This window comes from Acanthopagrus latus, chromosome 12 (assembly GCF_904848185.1).
Source record: "Acanthopagrus latus isolate v.2019 chromosome 12, fAcaLat1.1, whole genome shotgun sequence".
NCBI classification, from domain to species: Eukaryota; Metazoa; Chordata; class Actinopteri; order Spariformes; family Sparidae; genus Acanthopagrus; species Acanthopagrus latus.
Window position 1 is genome coordinate 23353373 of NC_051050.1, and position 19553 is coordinate 23372925.

Here is a 19553-nt window from a genome sequence, read left to right on the forward strand (position 1 = left end):
CCATCTCTCTCTCTTTCACAACACTCACTGTTTCGATCACAAACTCACCTACTCAGTCGAATAAAGAGCCGCCCTTGTGTGTGTTTTCTCTCTCCGTTCAGTTAACAGTGAATTCGAGAGAAGCACGAATTACACAAACAGACACCAGAAGACTAAATGTTCCCAATATGCTGATGTGGTGAGAGCTGCATCTGCAAAACATGTGATTTTTTTCTTTTTTTTTTTTTTTTTAAGGTTGCCTGGACGCCTCTGCGAGACGTGTTTGTGTATATTAATGGAGAACGAGAACCAGCGTTGCACCTACAAATGGAGGCAAGGCAGCGAAAACGCAATGAGGAGTTTAATGAAATTTCTGGCATCTAATATTCACGGCTTCAATCATCCATCTGATAACAAACCAACATCAGCGGTGATGAAACGGAGTGCGTTTCCCCTTCATTTCTGCCACAGTTCATTTCCTGCATAGTCAAGGAATTCAGGAAAAAAAAAACAGCAGCACAAAAAATCCCAAAATCCCAAACTGGTGCTTGAAACCACGAGGGGACGGTTGTAAAACCTGAAATAAATGAAAGAGGCGCTTGATTATGATCACATTTGTTTGTGGTCAGGGTCCACGTGAAACCTGCACTGACTCCATTACAAACTGCAGCGAGCTTGTTTTAATATTAGTGCAGGATTATTTTACAGCCGCTCGAGTCTGCGTACAAATAACAAGACTTTAAATCCCCAATTATGTGCGATTTGTACGCCAAAGTTGACCAGCGGCGTCAGTGGAGAACAGATGCGTCCAAATGAAAAAATCTGAGATGGCGAGAAGAGCGAGAGAGTCTAAGCAGGGAGGAGGTTGTGTGTGATGGACGGATCAAACAAACAAATGAAGTCAGTGACGCCAAAACTCAACGTCAGCTCGAGTTTTAGTTACTCAAATTTGACCAAGAGGTGTTCAGAGAATGTTAGTCAAAGCTTTGCATTCTGCACAGCGCTGTCATTAAAAAAATAAAGATCGTGTAGTCTCCGCTCTGATCGTCCATTAACCGACGGGAAACAAGCTCGGACTCTCCTCTTCGCTCCCCTTCATCGAAGGAAGCTGTTGTCCTGAAAGAGGCAATGTACCAAAACGCTGCATTTGAGTTTTGAGTGTGCAGCTTTGCCTTCCACTCTGTAGCATCTGTTCCGTCATCACTGGTCCCTAAACAGAGCTGAACACCTCCATCCTCAGTAATGCCGAGCTGGACTTTGTTTTTGTCGGTCGGGCTACTTGGAGACTCTCTGAATCAATAAAACTGTCGAGGTTTCTCCACTGATGTCCTGGAAATAGGCACAACTGTCCTGATTACTGTGAGCTACACTACATGCTCCCATTTTTTTTTTTTTTTTACACAACCCTTGTCTAGGACCAGTTAGTGGTCGCTTTCATCCCTTCTTTGTGATCGGGAGGTCACGCAGGTATCGCTGCACCCCGGGGAGTCCCAGCACAACTTATTCCCCAGGCCTTTGAAACAGCCGACATCAAGGCTCACCCAAAGAGAAAGGTGCATCTTCAGAGCACCTGAACCCCCCTCGCGGTGGTACAGTGACCTTTCCTGTCGGCACCTGTAGATGGTTTTCGGGGCTTTGTGTTCAAACAGACGGTTATCTTAATGGAGAGGACCGATCAGAACCGCTTGTTACTGTTGTGGGTTAAAGCTTCAAGCAGAGGTGATGGCATTTATTTAGCACCCCAAGCTCCATCCTTCCCTCCATCCATCCATCCATCCATGCATTGATTGATTTATCCAGGGTTTTACAGACATCCCTCTCCCTCGAGACGCTTTCCAGCTCCTCCTGAGGCATTTTCCAGATGATATATGTAATCTCTCCGGCAAGTTCTGGGTTTGTCCCGTGGTCCCGTTTCAGTTGGTTGTGCTTCCAATTTCCAAAGCGAGGCTCCCAGGAGGCATCCTAATCAGATATCCAAACCATGTCAGCCGTCCAAGCTCCCAACACTATCTGTAAAACACAATTTGAAGGTGTAAAAGATGAGGGCTGTTCTACGTTTTGAGAGTTATCAACAGATCCCCATGAAATGGACGATGCGAGTCCTTCTCTGAAATGTTTTGACGACTTTCCTACCCTGGTCTCGCACAGCCAGACCTTCCTGTAGCAGCGCCGGAGAAAGATCTTGGTTTGTTTACATTTCTTTAAAACAACAGCAAAACAACAGCAAAAGCACAGGATGCAGCAACGCTGCCCTGCAAAATAGTGTTGTAGGGGAAATACAACATTTGCACGTGCATCGATAGCGACCAGGTTAGGATCAGGGCAGCTTCCCCTTTTTCAGACTGTAGGCTGCTAGCTTGGAGGTTGTTGTTTCTTGAAGGATATCGATCAGTGGCACAGTGTTGGACGCTGAGCCCCGTTTATTCCTATGAAAGCTGCTCAGAAGCCAAAAAAGCTCAGCTCGGTGTGAAAATACCCCAAACTTCCATGTCGTGCGGCCCGTAAAGTGTCTGCACTCGAGGCGACTAACCTCTTACCAAGCGCCCGGCTAACTTGAATAGAAGTAAAATGAATGAATCTTGTGAATGAATCATTCTAGACTGAATGTCTCACATTCAAACAGATCATTTCTTTGACAGTATGAGAGTCTTACCAGTCTTGTTTTGGGCCCCGGTGCATCACCTGATGTTGTAATTACACTCACGCTTCAAAGCCCCGGAGCTCATCCCGGGGGCTTGATTTTGATGGATAGTAAAAAGGGAGAACGCTGACTGAAATGGTGGGTTATAAAACCAATCACAGTGTTTGTTTACAATAAATTCCAGGGAGAAAACTGCAGCATCGTGCATCGGTTTACATATCATCTCATCTAAAATGCATCTCCTGACTAACAACGCTTGTCTGTGGTTATCTAATATTTATTTCTGTTATTTGTTAGACGATCTCAGAACTTTAAAGATAATGATATCATAAATTCTGGTGGCTTTTAAGGAGAAACTTTCCTCAGTATAAAAGATTTAATGACTTGCCATTTTTTTTCAGGCGTGATAAGGCCCCAGACAGATATTCTCAAACTGTGTTTTTGCAGCGCTGGGTAATTATCTCTGACCACACAGGAAGAGAGTTCAGCTTTCTTGCCAGCACTTTGGACCTTTTGTCATTCCAGATATGGCGACAAATCCTAACTGTATGAATGATTTAATCTGCTCAGTGTTCCCCCGTCTTGTCAAGTGATCTTTTCTGCTCATCGTTCAGATCGGTGTCGTTTCCTGTTACCCTGCTGCATTCTCATTCCTCGTTACTCCGTAGTTGCTTTTTTTTTTTTTTTTTTTCCCTTTGTGCGAGCTGCATTAATGCTGCAGTCCCAGCAGTTTGGTGGAAAACAAGCAGTGGCTGATTTCACTGATTATTTCCTCCCCTCTGATTGAAGGTGCCGATCACCGAAATCAGCTGCTCTGGGTTAAAAAAAAAAAAAACCCTGCAAACTCTCGACACTTTCCAAAAAAGCTTTAAAGTAAAGATTTTCATCAAAACTGATCCTCCAAAAAGGTTTTTTATTTCCTCATTGTTTCATCCTCGTCAGGATCTTTTTTTTTTTTTTAATAAATCACTCGAGACAAGTCTCTCAGTTGACAGTGTCTTCAGAAAGCTGAATGCCCCGTCAAACTACGGCTGTCATAATAGTGAATGTCGCGGCACATTTCCATCAAACAAACCCCAAAAATGCCACAAGTCTGTCAGCCCTCGTCAACATGTCTATTGTCTCCCCCCCCTAAAACTAAATGATGCACATTAATCTTGAGAAACTGTGACGGTGGTGGTTGGGGGGAATTTGTTCTAAACGCAGTCTGTGCTTGCTTTAATGGACTTCACAACATCTGGGCTTTAATTATTCATCTGATGAGTGAACCGAATTACTCAGGTAGCAGCGCCGCCATGGAAGCTGTCAGCACATTTCTTCTGATACATGACACCAAATTAATTAAACAATATGTTCAGCGGGCTCAGAAAAAGGACTTTGCAAAACAAGCTCATTGATTTCTCATTTAAAAACAAAAACAATAAAGCACAGGCGGGCGCGCTTGATTATTTGGGTTCAGCGGGCTCAAACCGGAGGCCACACTTCAGCTACGGAGCTCATCCTAATTCTGCATGTCAACGACCGGCCCGGGTCCATCTGTATTCATGCGTCTCTCTCATAACGCATCATTGTTCAGACGGTTCAAAGTCAGACGATGACCCTCTCGCTATAAATAAGGTAATTGGGATGAGTGCAGCAACAAAACAAAACAGTGGATGCAAATGTGTGCTCACGCCGGAGACCAATTAAGGACAAAGGACTGTCGGCGGCACATGGCGCCAACGGCGTCGAGAAAATCCTGTCAACGCTATAAAGATAACAAAACCACGAGTGTGCAGCTCGGGCAGCAAACTGTCTCGTATTCTGTTGGCTCTGGGCAGTAATACCATATAATACCCATGAGCCTTTGTGTGAAGAGGGAGCCAGCAGAGGCACAAACCGGCGAATTCAGAATGTTTTGCTGTCGCAGTTTGGAACGACGACGACAACAACAACAACAACAACAACAACAACAACAACAACAACAACATGGTAGAATTCATCAAACAGTGACCCAGAAATTAAAGGGTACAAACTTTACACGTTAAAGTTTGTTTCTGCTGCACGTGCGTCTCCAGAGGAAATCTGATGGACCGCCTCCAATGATGCCGCTCAGCGGCGAAGTTGCATTGTGGGTAATGTAGGCGGCAGGTTTTTAAAAAGGAAAAAGAACGTGTGGAATAAAAAAGGTGATATCTCCGTTTGTTTTCAAACTCTCCATAATGAGTAAGACAGTGTTTCCAAACCTGGTGCCTACATTACCCACAATGCAACTGCAGCCATGCAACGTATCAGATGGCACGCAGCTTGTTAAGCTCAGTGATTGGATGATTCTTGCTGAAAGGAAACTCGGGTTAGCGTCTCTGTTTTTACATCCGCACACAGGTACCACTGAGTTTTTATTAGTGAGGAAAAAAGTTCCCAAAAAGTAAAGATATCGTGCAAAAATATTACTTCCGCCAAAGCGTAAGTAGTAAGTAGCACTTGAGTAAAAGTCTACAAGCATCTGTTGTTAAATAAATGTAGTGGAGAGGAAGCACATGGTTACATTTCATCATCCTCATTTAATCAGAGAACCAGATCTTCTAACGCAGCTGCTCGTCTTTTTCTCCGGTTATTTAACCAGGAGAGTTTCATGCCGAGCTGCAGAAGAGCTCCAACTGTGACTCACGTAACTGTGTCTGTGAAATAAATGGGATTTTTTTTTTTTTTTTTACTTCCTGAATCAGGTTCCAAAATACATCCTCCGCTCCCACACAACTCTATTTAGCCATGCAGATATCCGTCTCAGAGATATTCTGCCTGCACTCCACGTGTGGCTCGTGCAGCACTGGACTGTTATATTTGGATTTGTTATATTTGACTGTTATATTTTTTAATGTTTTAGTCGCTCTGGATTGATCACAGAACTCAGTTTGTTCACAGGGCTGTCGGTTTTTTTAATCACAAGTCAAGGGAGAAGTCAGATCTGGGAAAAGTCCTCATGTTCTGTCCTCTGGTGGAAGTTCAGATACTTGTGGAAAAACAAAATATAATCTGGTAAAAGTTGATAACTAAAACATCTACGTAAGTACAGAAACAAAGTATTTGTACCACATCTGCCTTCTACTAATACCACAATATTAAAAATGAATAAGTCCTGCATTGAAAATGTTGTATAATCAGGAAAATGTACTTTAAATGGAACTATTTATTGCTCCACTTCCTTCTCTGGCTGATTTTCTCCATTGATTGATTGATTGTTAGTTTGTAAAGATTTTAAAGTGACAACAGTCCAATCTTCAAATTTATTAGAAATACATTCAAATTATTGACGTGATTTAAAGGAGAAGCATCAGATCTTTACATTTGTGAAGCTGGATGGTGTTTTTACAGGGAAAATGACTTTGCCAATCGACTTCCTGTCGGTGGACTGATTGAATTATTGACAATTATTGACGAGTCGTTCAGCTGCGCTTGCATAAACTAAAGAAAAAGGAATTTCCAGCTAAAACGCTTGATTAATACCTCATACTGTCGAAGCAGAGTTGGTTGATAAGTGAGTGGATTTGTGATTGACCCATGTTACATTTCACATAACGATCGGCTCCATTGTTGATATAGAAATATTGATTAGTGAAGCTTTAAAAGAGGGCAGCTCTCTCTTTGTCCTGTGTAAAAATAAAAGTGTAATTTACTTGTTTGAGAGTCGTCACGACTGAAAGCTTCACGCGGCCGTTTTCAAGCATTAACCAGAGAATATATTCTTACAGGTACGATGAAGTCTCGTCTTCCCGCCAAGAAATCTTTTGGTCATTACAAAGAAATGGTTCACCTGCCAACCTTGTCACAGCCAAATGGTCCGCTAGTAAATGATGTTCTGACAGGATGACGTTAATGTTAAAACTTTACCTCCCGCCACGAGGAAGGGGAAGATTGAAAAGTCCATTCAGCTGCCATTGTGACTAATGAGCAAGTTATGATAAATGGTTCCTGCACTCTAAATTCAGAGTGGGCGCCACGTTTCAATAGAAATGTTCCTCCTCACCTTCCGGCTTCGATTGTGGTGTTTTACGTCTCGTATCCTGTATGTTACCTGCGTAGCTGTACGGGGGTGTTTGGATTTTATACTGGCTGGTAAAAATAGAACAGAGTAGTTTTTCAGTTCAGTGATCCGACTGAGCTCAAGCACAAGTTAGATATCGATCCGAGAGAGAGAGAGAGCATTCTGATAAATGAAGTCAGACGCAATCTAGAGACAAATAGAATAAATCTAAAAAGCAAGAATCTCCTGCCTCCCATTAGCTCAGCAGCAGGCGAACAGAAAAGGTTTTTTTTTTTTATTTATTTCTACGTGTTTGTACCGATGACCTCGAGTAAAAAAAACAGATATTTTCTGTTTTGTTATTAAGTTACTGGCTAACTTTAGCTTAGCATAAAGACTAGAAACAGGGGGAAACAGCTAGCCTGGCTGCATCTGAAGGTTATAAATCGATGTGCAAGCATCTCTAAATTTGTTTTTGCATTTAATTTGTTTATTCTGTGCATAAACTCTATACTGGAAATGATGCACCCTCTATTTTCTATTCGCCAGAGAAGATTGATATGTTTCTCTCTTGGTTGTGAAATGTTGAACGCCTGCTGCGTCTCCATCGTGATTCGTTAATAACCGGCTTTAAGGGATGTTTGTTTATGCTGAGTGTTTACATCTCCATAATTAATGTGATTTTTTCTTTTTTTTCAGTCAAACTTAATAAAATATCAAAAGCAGAGAACCACATCGAGAGCAGGAGTGTTTGAGAGTGTGTGTGTGTGTGTTTGTGTGTGTGTGTGTGTGTCAACATCTGCTGCTGAGTGGCTGCCTTAATAATTGCAAGCTGTGAAAGCTGAAATGAGTTTCTTGATGGCTGCTGGTTTGACACGTTGAGCGTAATGCAGGTACATATCCAGAAAATACAAAAAAAACAAAAAAAAAAAAAGGGGGGCTATTTATTTTCTGTCTGGAGATGAAAACCATCCCCGAACAGGAAGAAGAAGAAGAGGAGAAGCACTCGTGTTGTTGACAGCGCAGAGAGGATATTTTAGAATAGATAGAAATGAATGACAGCGGCGCTCCTTCGGCCTGCGCTGGGTTTTTTTTTCTACTAAAGTGTTTTAACGACACTCAACCAAACATGCACTCTGCTGGAGTGTATGTTCAGGCTGCTGCTGCTGCTGGTTGTTGCTGGACCGTAAAGTATGCAGGCGAGATGACTGTTGTTGTTGTTGTTGGTGGGGTGATGGGAGTGTGTGTGTGTGTAATGTGAATGTCTGTGGGTTTGTGTGTGTAAATGCTGCTCTGTGCTGTTTTTGAACTAAGCTGCTGGAGATGGCGTTTTAGCATGCACGGCAGAGCGGTTTGCCTGTCTATGCATTTCTTCTTTTTTTTTTCTTTTTTTCTAGTTTCTCTCCCCCTCCTCTTGGCTCAGCTCCTGTCATGCTTAACTGCCCTGTCTCCCCACTACACTGTCTTGGTGTGTGTGTGTGTGTGTGTGTGTGTGAAAAAGTGGAGGTAAGCTCGACTGGGCTTCAGCTGTGCCGGCTAGATAACCCCACTCCTGATAAGACCAGCAGGACAGTGACAGCACCACCCGGAGTCGTGCCTCCCAGGGCATTTTCAAAGATTTTATTCATTCCTTGTTTTTCCTCTCTTTTCAGATAAACAAGTCCCCACAGCCGCCCCCTCCTCCTCCTCCTCCACCTCCTCCTCCCAGTCTCCAGTGGTGACACCAGGGAGCACAAAGGAAAGCAGCCCTAAAGGCAAAAGCGCCAGCGTCCTGGCTGGAGGTTTGCTCCAGTCAGTGCTCACCCAAAAAGGACGACTTGTCTCCCAAAAAGGGGAGACCCTCCCCTCCGCTCTGCCCCAGAACCTGCTCCCTCTTCTGGGCAGAGGACTCAGCGTCAGCTCCCTCTCTGGAAGTCATTCCCTGGAGCATCAAAGCGGGGGATTACTGAGGAGGGTAAAACCCCCGGCATCAGCTGCGGTGTCAGGCCGAGGCAGCGATCCAACTGAGACTCTGCCGACAGACACACACTCCCAGCAGCCTCACACACAGACACACACTCCTCCTGACGAGGAGGCCGAGATCACCACCGTGGGCACGATGCTGGACGTGGATGCAGAGACAGAGGCGCCTCCGTCAGGTACGAGGCCTCATCGAGTAGTCTGAAGTGTGCACACAAACATCTGACACAGTGGGGCACTGAAACACTGTTTTGAGGTACTTTTACTTTACACGAATACTTTAAACTGCATTTACAGGACAGTAAGACTACAAAAGTAACCAGTCGATTCAACGATCAGATACAGGAAGTGGATGAAATACTGCAGTACTTCACCCTGACATATACTGCAGTGGAGTAGAAGTATACGGTGGATATACTCGAGTAAAGTACAGGTACCTCAACAGTTGTATGATTGAGCAGATGTGCTTGAAAAGGTACGAGTATTTTTTTTGACCCTGCTGTCGTCTGAACGTGATTACTTATTTGAAGTCGCTGTTAACATCCAGGAGTCGTCGCTGCGCCCCGCGTCTGCTCTGCTGCCGGTTTGATCCCTGTAATTTCCGTCATTAATTATACACAGCAGGGATTCTAATGAGCTTCCAGTCAGGGTCACATTAAAGGGATTACAAGGCAGAGCTGAGAACAAAAAAAAAGAAGAAGAAGAAGAAACAATAAAAGCCAGTGCAAAATAAAACTCCTCTGCTTTTTCTCCTCAGCTTTGTCGAGCTGCATGGTGAATTTCTCGGACCCGGAGGGATACATCGACTCCTCCGATGACCCCCCGCTGCCCGACGGCACCTTCTTACACTGCACCTACACGGTGACGGTGTACACCGGCTACGGGGTGGAGCTGCAGGTACGTCGCCGACAAACAACACACACACATTCACACTGCAGTGACACACCACTGCTGGGTTCATTTGGCTGTGAGGTGTTTCTGTGTTTGTCTGTTGCGACTCTGAGGGTCCAATCTGATCCCAGGTTGAACTCTGCCTCCTAGTGGCAGCTGGTGGTGCTGCTCGTTGTTTCTGTCTCTGGTTCCTGCTCAAAAAATGGACCGTAATCAGATGCGTAGCTTCACTCAAATGCTGTGTTTAAGTGCATTTTTGGTTTTATTTTACTTCAGGGGGGGACACATTACAGGTGGAAACACATGTTTCTTGTCCAAAAACACAGATTTAAATGTTTGTTTTAGTTCAGAACTCTTCCTGTTAAACTGTAATAACTCGCAGCTTCTGCAGCACTCTGTCTTCCTCTCCACACATCCTCGACCTCAGAGTCACTTCCTTCTGCCACCTGAAAAAACAAAAGCTCATCTCCACCCATCAGCATCATGTCTGATTCAATATTACCTACAGATTCGACGTTCACATGTAGACAAAGATTACCTGGCACCTCAACATAAACAGAACAACTAATGTTTATATTCCTAAAATATAACAAATTCGAACTTGATACCTACAGGAGCAGATTCACTGACATGATTAATTCTGTTTCCATCTAACGTTTGACAACGATCAACAGATTTTTTTGATCAAGAGTTGAACTCCTGTTTTTGTTCCGGTCACAGAAACAGAATCGTTTCCTCTGTTTCAAATAAAACACTCAGCAGCAGCTTCTCTGTGACTTTCACTTGTATTTCTACCTTTGTGTCAGTGAAAGATCTGAGTACTTCTTCCACCTCCACAGTTACTACAGTCATATTATTTCATTTTGTGGTCTTTTAGTAGGTTCCTAAAAAAAGCTCCCAGTAAGTGACTTTTCTTTGAGTAATGGGAGGTAATAACAACACCCCATTATAGTCTTATTTTGAGTGCAACCTGAGCAGCGTTTGATGTGATTTACCGCCGCAATATCTGCAGAAACGAACCCACAACACGCAGAAACTAATAACACATTTTTTTTTAAAAGAGTAACAGGATTTGTGTCCTCCCGTGTGTTCAGGTGAAGAGCGTGAACCTGTCGGAGGGCGAGCAGCTGTCCATCAGGGGCGCAGATGAACGTGGCGCCCTGCTGGTCCTGGCCAATCACACGCTGCTGGTGGAGGGTCAGGTGATCCGCAGCCCCACCAACACTCTGTCGGTCTACTACCGCTCCATGCCGGATGGCAGCATGGGCATCTTCCAGCTGCACTATCAGAGTGAGTCCTCAGATCTCAGTGTGCACAAACATGGCTGGGAAATAAATATTCATGTATATAAACACGCTGCACAGATTCTATACATGTTCAAGGCTTCGTAAGGGCCTCAGAGCTGCTTGTACTCTGTATACATGCTAATTGCACGATCTAAAATCTTCTCATCTAATCACTTAGCATGGTGATTGAATCTGTCGTGTGAATTAGCTGATTAGGGCTCTGATTAATTGGCTCTCATCTCATTAGGAGGCTGTGAATATGGGAGTTTGTATAGAGAGTGTGTATGTTTGTGTATGTTTGTGTATGTTTGTGTGCGTGCGGCCGCGCTCGGCTGCCGTAATGGATGTGACGAGGACTGGAAGGCAGGAAGCAACAGAGTGTGAAGACCCACCTGTGCCATTAATCACAGCCATCTAATCCTTTTTACATCAGCAGCAGGTAGGAGGACAGACGAGGGGAGAAGTGACGGAGATTAAAATACCTGCGCAGAGACGGATGTGCTCGAGATGAGGCGTGAAAAATACTTTGAAGAGAGGAAAGACAACACAGACGGCGTAAACTGCAGCGGGAATATTATCAAAGCTTTATATTATCATTATTATTATTAATATTAGCAGGATTTAATTAAGAAGTACCTGCGTGGGTTCTCAGGTGACCTTCAGCAGAGATTAGAAACAAAAACACTGACCTGAGTGCAAATTTAAAAGCTTTAAAGCCGAATTTAATTTTGCTAAGAAAGATCCACAGCAGCGAAACTTTCCCCTGACATTGTTCCTGCTATATCAGATGATTTTATATTTAATATTACTGCTGCTTCACTGCCGAAAGTTGTTTCCTGTAGCTTTCATGTAAAGGTGCAAATGTGCAAGATATGACCAGAAGTTTATTTTAAAAAGAAAACGTCAGCACTGTTGTTTGTTGACGCTGCAGAGATGTCTAGTTAGCATGCTAACAGCTAGCTCCCCCCCACAACAAACTCAGAAAAGAAAAGTCAGAAAAGTGAATATTTTTCCACCTGTTTTCTTTGATAACAGAAAAAAATGCAACCATACACTGTCTGAATTGAAGTTTCTCTCTCTCACTGAACTAAGATGAGCTTAATTAAACTCAAAAGTAACTCAAAAGTTACAGTCTTGGTTTGTCTTTCCTTAATCATTTATGATTTGGTGTAAATCACCTCTGTACTGTGTCCTCGGTCTTCAAACGGACTTCAGCTCTGTCAGTGTCAGAGGTTGTGTTCAGTCCCAGTCCAGTTCTAACCAGTACCAGCACCAGCAGCTTTGTGTTATTTGTGTATTTGATGCTTAGCGATCGTCCTGGTTTCTCTCTCCGTCCGCAGTCTTCAGGCTGAGTTGTTCCCTACCGAAGAGGCCTCACTACGGGGAGGTGTCCGTGCTGGACCTGCTCCCAGGAGGCACCGCCCGCTTCCACTGTCACATGGGTTACCACCTGGAGGGCGAGACGCAGCTCACCTGCCTCAACGCCTCGCTGCCGGTGTGGAGCGGCAAGGTGCCCACCTGCAGGGGTGAGTGATAACTTTAGGAATTTGATACAAAACAAGATGTTCGGCATTAGTTTCATTCCGTCACTGAGTGTACCGAGGATCAATTCTCTATGTCTTATTGTGTTTAAATCATAAAAATCATATTTGCACCTTTATGGTGAAGGTACAAAGAGCTTTACGTGGAGTAAACAACCTAAAACAAACAACTCTTCACACACACGTGTTTGTTGGCGACTGATCTCTTTGTACCTCGTCTCTGCAGCTCTTTGTGGAGGCACAGTGAAGAATGCGACAGTCGGCCGGGTGCTGTCTCCTTCTCCCCACCACGGGCCCAACGCCACCCAGGACCGCTCCTGCTCCTGGTCCCTGGAGGCGCCGAAGGACCAGCGGCTGCACCTCCACCTGGAGAGGCTGGCCTTGGATTCCACTGACAGGTAAGACGGAGACGTCATCAAGTCGTCCATAGTTTCATTTGCATCGTCAACAGCTCCTGGACACATGAGTTTGTTCTGTTCCCTGCAGGCTGGTGCTGTGGAGCGGATTAGACGCTGGCTCTGTGGTGCTGTTCGACTCGGGTCGGGGCAGACAGATACCTTTTGAGGGGGTGATCAGTGAGGGTCCGGCCGTCAGGATCCAGTTCATCACCGATAAGCCGAACCACAACACGGGATTCAACATCCGCTACGAAGGTACAGAAGCTGCCGCTGCTGATCTGATCTGATCTGATCTGATCTGATCGTGGCACAAAAATAACACATGGATTTTCTGCGGCATCGTTTAAAAACATTATTGTTCTATTTCTATAATTACAGTGTAATTATGTAAACAAATAAGAGAGGGATTGCGAGGCTCATGTGTTTCTGCTTACATCGCGCTCTGCCAAGCCGATTCTGGCTCGGATCGCCACAAGTGGGCCGGTTTGTCCGACGTAATCTGAGCTAAAGCTTTCACAGTTTCTGGCAATGTCCGAATTGAGGAAGGGATGGAAATGTCGCTTCCAACATGTTTATCCTCGTCAGTAAAGAGAAGAAGAAACCGAGGAATCATCATCTGCAAGAGGAGACGAGATTTAGAAACAATGTGTGATTACGGCTCTCTTTTGAGGGACAAGATACCGAATATCTTGGCTTCTATTTATGGGAATCCATCGCAAAGAGAAAGATATAAGACATTTTGTTGAAAAAGCTGCATAAGACACATTTCTCGTGTTAATTTGTGTGCTGAGCTCTCTGTAACTTCCATTTCCTCCTCCAGCTTTCGAGCGAGGCCACTGCTACGAGCCTTACCTCCAGAACGGAAACTTCACCACCTCCGACCCGCTGTACGGCGTCGGCGCCGTGGTCCAGTTCACCTGTGACCCGGGACACGCTCTGGAACAAGGGCCCCCCGTCATCGAGTGCATCAGCGCGAGGGATCCATACTGGAATGACACGGAACCGCTGTGCAAAGGTAACACTGAGGGGCAGGAAGTGGACGACAAGACGACAAGTATTTTCTCCTATTTCTCTTGTAGATCATCTCTCAGTCTGTGAGGTGTGAACAGAAGCGTAATCAACAACCTGCTGCTGATATATGAAGCTTCCTGTTCTGGTCTGTTTGTGGCAAGTTTCATTTCCAGTAAAAAAAAAAAAATAGATAAATAAGTCATAGCAAGGCGCCAGAAATCTCTTACTACAGCAAAAAGATCCATCTCTGAAATAAGAGCGGGTCGAGTCAGAGCAGAACAGAACACGGGTCGGTGCAGGTGACGTCACTCTGTCTTAAGCTTTTTTACGAGCAGGGCAGATTTTTTTATCCCCGGGTTTTTCCCTCTCTGGCATCAATCAGGCTGCCGTGTCCTTAAATGTTGGACTTTCCCACTTTTTTGTGGAGCTCACAGGACGACACTGACTTAGTAACTCCACTAATTTGCTGCAGTACGAACGTGATGTTGCACCTTTTCACATCACTGACTGGAAAAAACAATATGAAGGTGTTATGAATGTGTGAAACAACTAAGTTAATATTAAAGAATTACCTCAATCATGTGACAGAAACATGTTAGGAGTAAGGTTTTCAAAAGGCTCTCCACGTCCTCTACAAGTTAAACAAGACAAAATCTTTTTATTAATAGTTTAGAAGTAGAATGTGGAACAACAAGGAACAAGTGCTGAGCTGATTGTGTGATTAGTCATTTAAAGTTTGGAAATTTGTGGGAAAAAAAAAGAGAAAAGGTTTTTGATAACACATGTAAATAGACATTGAGTCATTGAAAGTGATTGAATTTATGTATTTTGTGTTATTTTGTTATTGTTTTAATTGTTTTCTGAGAGCTTCTGTAACACCTTCTCCTTCTCAGTGTTAACAGTAGTTTATCTCAAGTCAGTATGCCATGTTGGATCCTTGAATTTGAATGAATTGTGCCTGGAAAGTCAGTGAAAAGTCCTTGAATTGTGTATGTGGACAACCTGTGTTAAAACAACAGTTTGTTCTTCTTCACATTTAACAAACAGACGATGAGCAGCGTCTGTACGCCTAAAGCTCGCTAATTAACACGTCTTGTTTGTTTGTAAGCCAACCGGCTGCTTCATATTCACTGTACAAACATGAGAGCGGTATCAATCTTCAGCAAACAAGCATCTTAAAAAGTCAAACTACTGCTTTAAATCTTCAATTTCTGTGACTTTTACTCCTGTTTCTTGTTTTTTAACAGAAGTTAAGTTTTTGAATCCACAAAACATCTCTGGAGATTCACAGCAACCGAGCTTTGCACCATTCTCCTGAACGACTGAACTGAACTGCCGAACTGCTCCTTTAACCCGTCCTCCTTCCTCCCTGCAGCACAGTGCGGAGGCGACCTGACCGGCCCGGGTGGCGTGATTCTGTCTCCGAACTGGCCGGAGTGGTACGGCGAGGGGGAGGACTGCAGCTGGAGGATTCACGTCGGGGAGGACAAACGAGTGCTGCTCGACGTTCAGCTGTGAGAAACACGACAACACAGTCAGACTCGTAAACATCAACAACTCTCTTGCTCTGATGCGAAGTCTGACTCCGACCGAGAACCGAATGTTATCATTAAAAATGTATGCAGGGGGTTCTGGGTGTGGAGGCTCAGTGAGGGGTCCAACCCTGTCGATATTTCCCTCTCCCCCGCTCGAGCTGAATCATTAGATTCAAAAAAGCTGCTGATAAAACTGCAACCGCAGATTAAAATCCAGCTGTTCTGATCTTATCTGGACTCTGTCCTTTTTCGACCGCCTCGCTTCAGAACCGGACGCTGCGGCTCAGATCGAATCTACTCGTCCGTCCTCAGCATTCGGGTCTCAGAAGCCTCTGTGTGATATTCAGATCGGTAAATTCAAAGCCGATATGTGTGTCGAAGTTTTTTTTCAACTCGTGCATCTTTTAAAGTATTCTGATGGCAAAGAGACGATCTCAAAAGAGCCACAGATATCTTGTGACACCCTCTGGCCACGATAACATATTTTCCCCTGCACGATTATTAGAAAAGCATCACAAACACCCTGATGTGACTCTTTGTGTTTGATCCATCCACTGTGTAATGTTTCAAAAAGTCTATACTAAGATTGAAATATTTCATGATATCAGATTTTTCCTTGTGACCAAAAAAAAAACCCAAAATGCAGCAGTCAAATTCACCTTCAACTGTGTTTTAGCTCTTTTTTTGTCAAATCAGTAACACGTTTAATATGAGTGTAACAATCGAGAGAGCGTCTGTGTAACCTGAACTGCACTGAAGTGAACAAAAAGAAGAACTGCACTTGATGAACAGTGAAAAGTCAGCAGAAACAGAATCGGTTTGTATGTGAGATGATCAGGAGCTGACATCCAGCCACTGTGACGTACAGTGTGACGTAAAATATTAGTTTTATTTTCCACCGACTCAAACAACGACGGATCTCTCTCTCATTTCCCTGATGCTGCCTTAAAGTTAAAGTGAAACTCTCGTCAAAATGCAACCTAGGCTTTATTTGTTATTGTACCCGAGTCAAACCTACATGTAAAAGCATAAGTTAAGGTGGAACTACTTCAGCAACAACTATCCACGAGAGATCTCACGTGACTTTTCCAGCTTTAGTTAAGGTGGAACTACTTCAGCAACAACTATCCACGAGAGATCTCACGTGACTTTTCCAGCTTTTGATTTCAGTATTGTTTCTTATATGAGGCTCCTTTTTTCAACTTCAAGGTCAATATTGTTTTTCACTAGCAACAAAACAACAAATTATCCATGTATTTATATGGAACTAAACTTTAGCAGCGTTCCACCTTAACTGTCCTCCAGGTTACGTCACGTTCTGAGATCGACTCTTCTCCACTGGCAGGACGGCGGCGAGTGGAACAAGCTACTGCTAACATGAGTTGTTCTTAAACCTTCTTTTTAGTAACTCTGTGTACACAAACAATGTTCTCAGTGCTGGTGTTCATGTGTAGAGACCCTGGTGATGCTACCAGCAAAGTTTCATGTTGTGTCGAGACTTCTTACTGTTTTAAAAATAGAGATTTTTAAACAAAGGCTTGACTCATATACATTCACAAATAAAGCCTGGGTTGCATTTTGGCGAGAGTTTCACTTTAACCAGGAGCGAGAAACAACAGTCAAGTCCACAACTTAAGACCTTCGTGTAGCATTTCCAGTTTTCAGAGCAGGACGTCTGACTGCTGCTTCACTCGCTCTGTCGTGGTTCAGCCAGCAGGAAGGTGGAGGTGGAGAGGCGTAAATAAGTGGAGGTTTAATTCAACAGTAATCGAGGTTTCAATATCAGCAGCCGTTCCCTTTGAGATTAATTTGTATTCATGTTACGTTAAACACCTTCCTCTGTGGTATGAAATGGGTTTGACGTGTTTAACTACACTCCCTCCAATCCAATTACATTCCTCAGTCACTCGCTGGATTTGTGTCACATCACATTTACAGATATTTCACTATTCTGAACCTTTTGCTCGCTGCGTGTTTGAGACGCCGGGCGCGTTTGTGGTGAAACAAACGTCTCGGGGGCGATAAAAGCACCGCTGTGTTTGCAGACTGTTAAACACTTGGCCTGAGGACGAACGCAGCATTTAGCCTTTGAGGTCGCGGCGTCTCCCACACAGTCGGCTGTCGACACGACTCGCTCTGAGTCATCGCGAACTTGTCCGGAGCTTATTTCCTCCGGCTCTGCTTCTCTCTCTCTCTCTGACTCTGTTCCTCTCGCTGTCCTCAGGCTGAACATCAGTGACAGCGACATGTTGACCATCACCGACGGCGATGAGGTCACGACTCGTATCCTGGGGCGCTACGTCGGAGGCAGCAGCCCCTTCAAGCTCTCCTCCACCACCCCTGACCTGACCGTCACCTTCCACTCAGATCCAGCCGGGCTCGTGTTCGGCAAGGGCGAGGGCTTCATCATCAACTACATGGGTGAGAGTTTAACATCGTACTGTGGTCTGATAAATCTTGGACTTTTCCTGATATCCAATGTGCCAGCAAACATATTGTTTTCCACCGAACTGCACTGAACATGAAGTCTCTCCTGTAGTTTGAATAGCTTTTCATGATGGCCCACTGACCAAAGCAGACGCACAGTGTGCTCAGAACTAAACCTCATCTTATTGGATTAAGAAATGTTCATTTTGGGACGATATCGATATTACAATTAAAGCTTTTATTACAGAAATGATGGTGTAGCTTTCATTTTACCGGTTTTGACAGGTGGAACTGTTTTCACCTGTATGTCATCGAAGCAAATTGTAGCACTTTCTCATACAGTTTTGAGTGTTTTGCCAGGTGTTTGTCTGTGGACAGATTTGTGTCAGCACGATAGCATCAGGTGAAACAAGATCAGGTGTGTAGGTGAGAAAGAGGCACTTTTAAGATTTACTGTATTTTCGTTTTCAGGTCAAACTCATTTTCAGTGGGAGTGCTACGGGCACTTTTACGATAGCATCAAAATCTCTATTTTTAAAACAGTAAGAAGTCTCGACACAACATGAAACTTTGCTGGTAGCATCACCAGGGTCTCTACACATGAACACCAGCACTGACAACATTTGTACGTTTGAGTACACAGAGTTACTGAAAAGAAAGTTTTTGAACAACTCATGTTAGCAGTAGCTTGTTCCACTCGCCGCCGTAGAGATTTTGATGCTATCTTAAAAGTGCCTGTAGCACTCCCACTGAAAATGAGTTTGACCTGAAAATACGGTAGTAATTAAAAGTGCGTCTTTTATTGTAATTATGCTTTTACACAAAGGTCTGACTCGGGAGAGTTTGACTTTAATCCCTGTTGGAAGATTGTCCCTGTCACTTCTTCCTCTGGTTTGTTTGGTAAAAACTACTAATGAGCAGCTGTTTAAGTTCATTACACAACTTTTTGAAACTACATATTTTCTGAGATGTTTTTTAAACAGAAGTCAGACACTCGCTGAGAGACACGTTGTTGTTTTGGTCTTTCCGCTGGATTTGTTTTGTGTTTTTTTTTTTGTTTTGTTTTGCAAGAAAGATATAAAATAAAAGCTGTCTCATCCGTTAACTCGATCTGGAAATGTTAACTCTGCCCTTCGTTTCGTCTTAGCCTTCCCTCCTCAGCCTGCCGACTCCCATTCCTCGTCTCCCTCTCTTCTCTCCTCTCGTCTCTATTTGTCTTTGCTTTCATTTCCCTCTGCCCTTATTCAATCACATCCTATTTGTTTCACCCTCTCACAATGGCTGTGATCTACACACAGGCCCCCAGAGTTTAACAAGCAGCCAAATAAGCTCACTTCCTTCCTTTTTACACACAGTAATCTGCAGTGTTTTCCCCACATATCCAACACCTGAGTCCAATTTAGAGCCGCGCCGAGACACGCGGTCCAATTTACTTGTCAACCGCTCCGACCCGCCAGCACACACACGCCTCCCGGAGGAGTAAATCAAGTAGACACAGCATGAATACATAGGCTACTCTCTTTGATTATATGTGTGTGTGTGTGTGTGTGTGTGTGTGTGTGTGTGTGTGTGTGTGTGTGTGTTTATGCTCTGAATAAATTACCCACCACACATACACATATTCAGGCTGCACACAGAAGGAGAAATGAGTCAATAGCGAATGAATAATTGATTCAGGATCCTTCGACTTACAAATCCCTGGAGGCCTATTATATTGTACAGTGTAATGCAATACTGTCCGCTGCCCGATCAATCATTAAATATACATATGCAGACACACACACACACACACACACACACACACACACACACACTCTCATCTCAACGCGAGCCGACTTGTTTATATATCTCCTCAGGCGGGTCATGATTTTTATTTTCTGTC

The 19553-nt window shown here is 44.0% G+C and overlaps 1 protein-coding gene across 4 annotated transcripts in view; it reads left to right on the forward strand.

The window, feature by feature from the left end:
• The window catches only part of LOC119029414 (seizure 6-like protein), a 53068-nt gene that overhangs the window by 23502 nt on the left and 10013 nt on the right, over window positions 1–19553 (forward strand). For all 4 annotated transcript variants that reach the window (XM_037116211.1, XM_037116213.1, XM_037116210.1 and 1 more), the window contains exons 2-10: window positions 8276–8761; window positions 9340–9479; window positions 10568–10763; window positions 12100–12285; window positions 12527–12698; window positions 12787–12953; window positions 13519–13713; window positions 15085–15223; window positions 17469–17665. In XM_037116211.1, coding sequence (XP_036972106.1) covers window positions 8276–8761; window positions 9340–9479; window positions 10568–10763; window positions 12100–12285; window positions 12527–12698; window positions 12787–12953; window positions 13519–13713; window positions 15085–15223; window positions 17469–17665 — 1878 coding nt within the window. The remainder of the gene's footprint in view (window positions 1–8275; window positions 8762–9339; window positions 9480–10567; window positions 10764–12099; window positions 12286–12526; window positions 12699–12786; window positions 12954–13518; window positions 13714–15084; window positions 15224–17468; window positions 17666–19553) is intronic.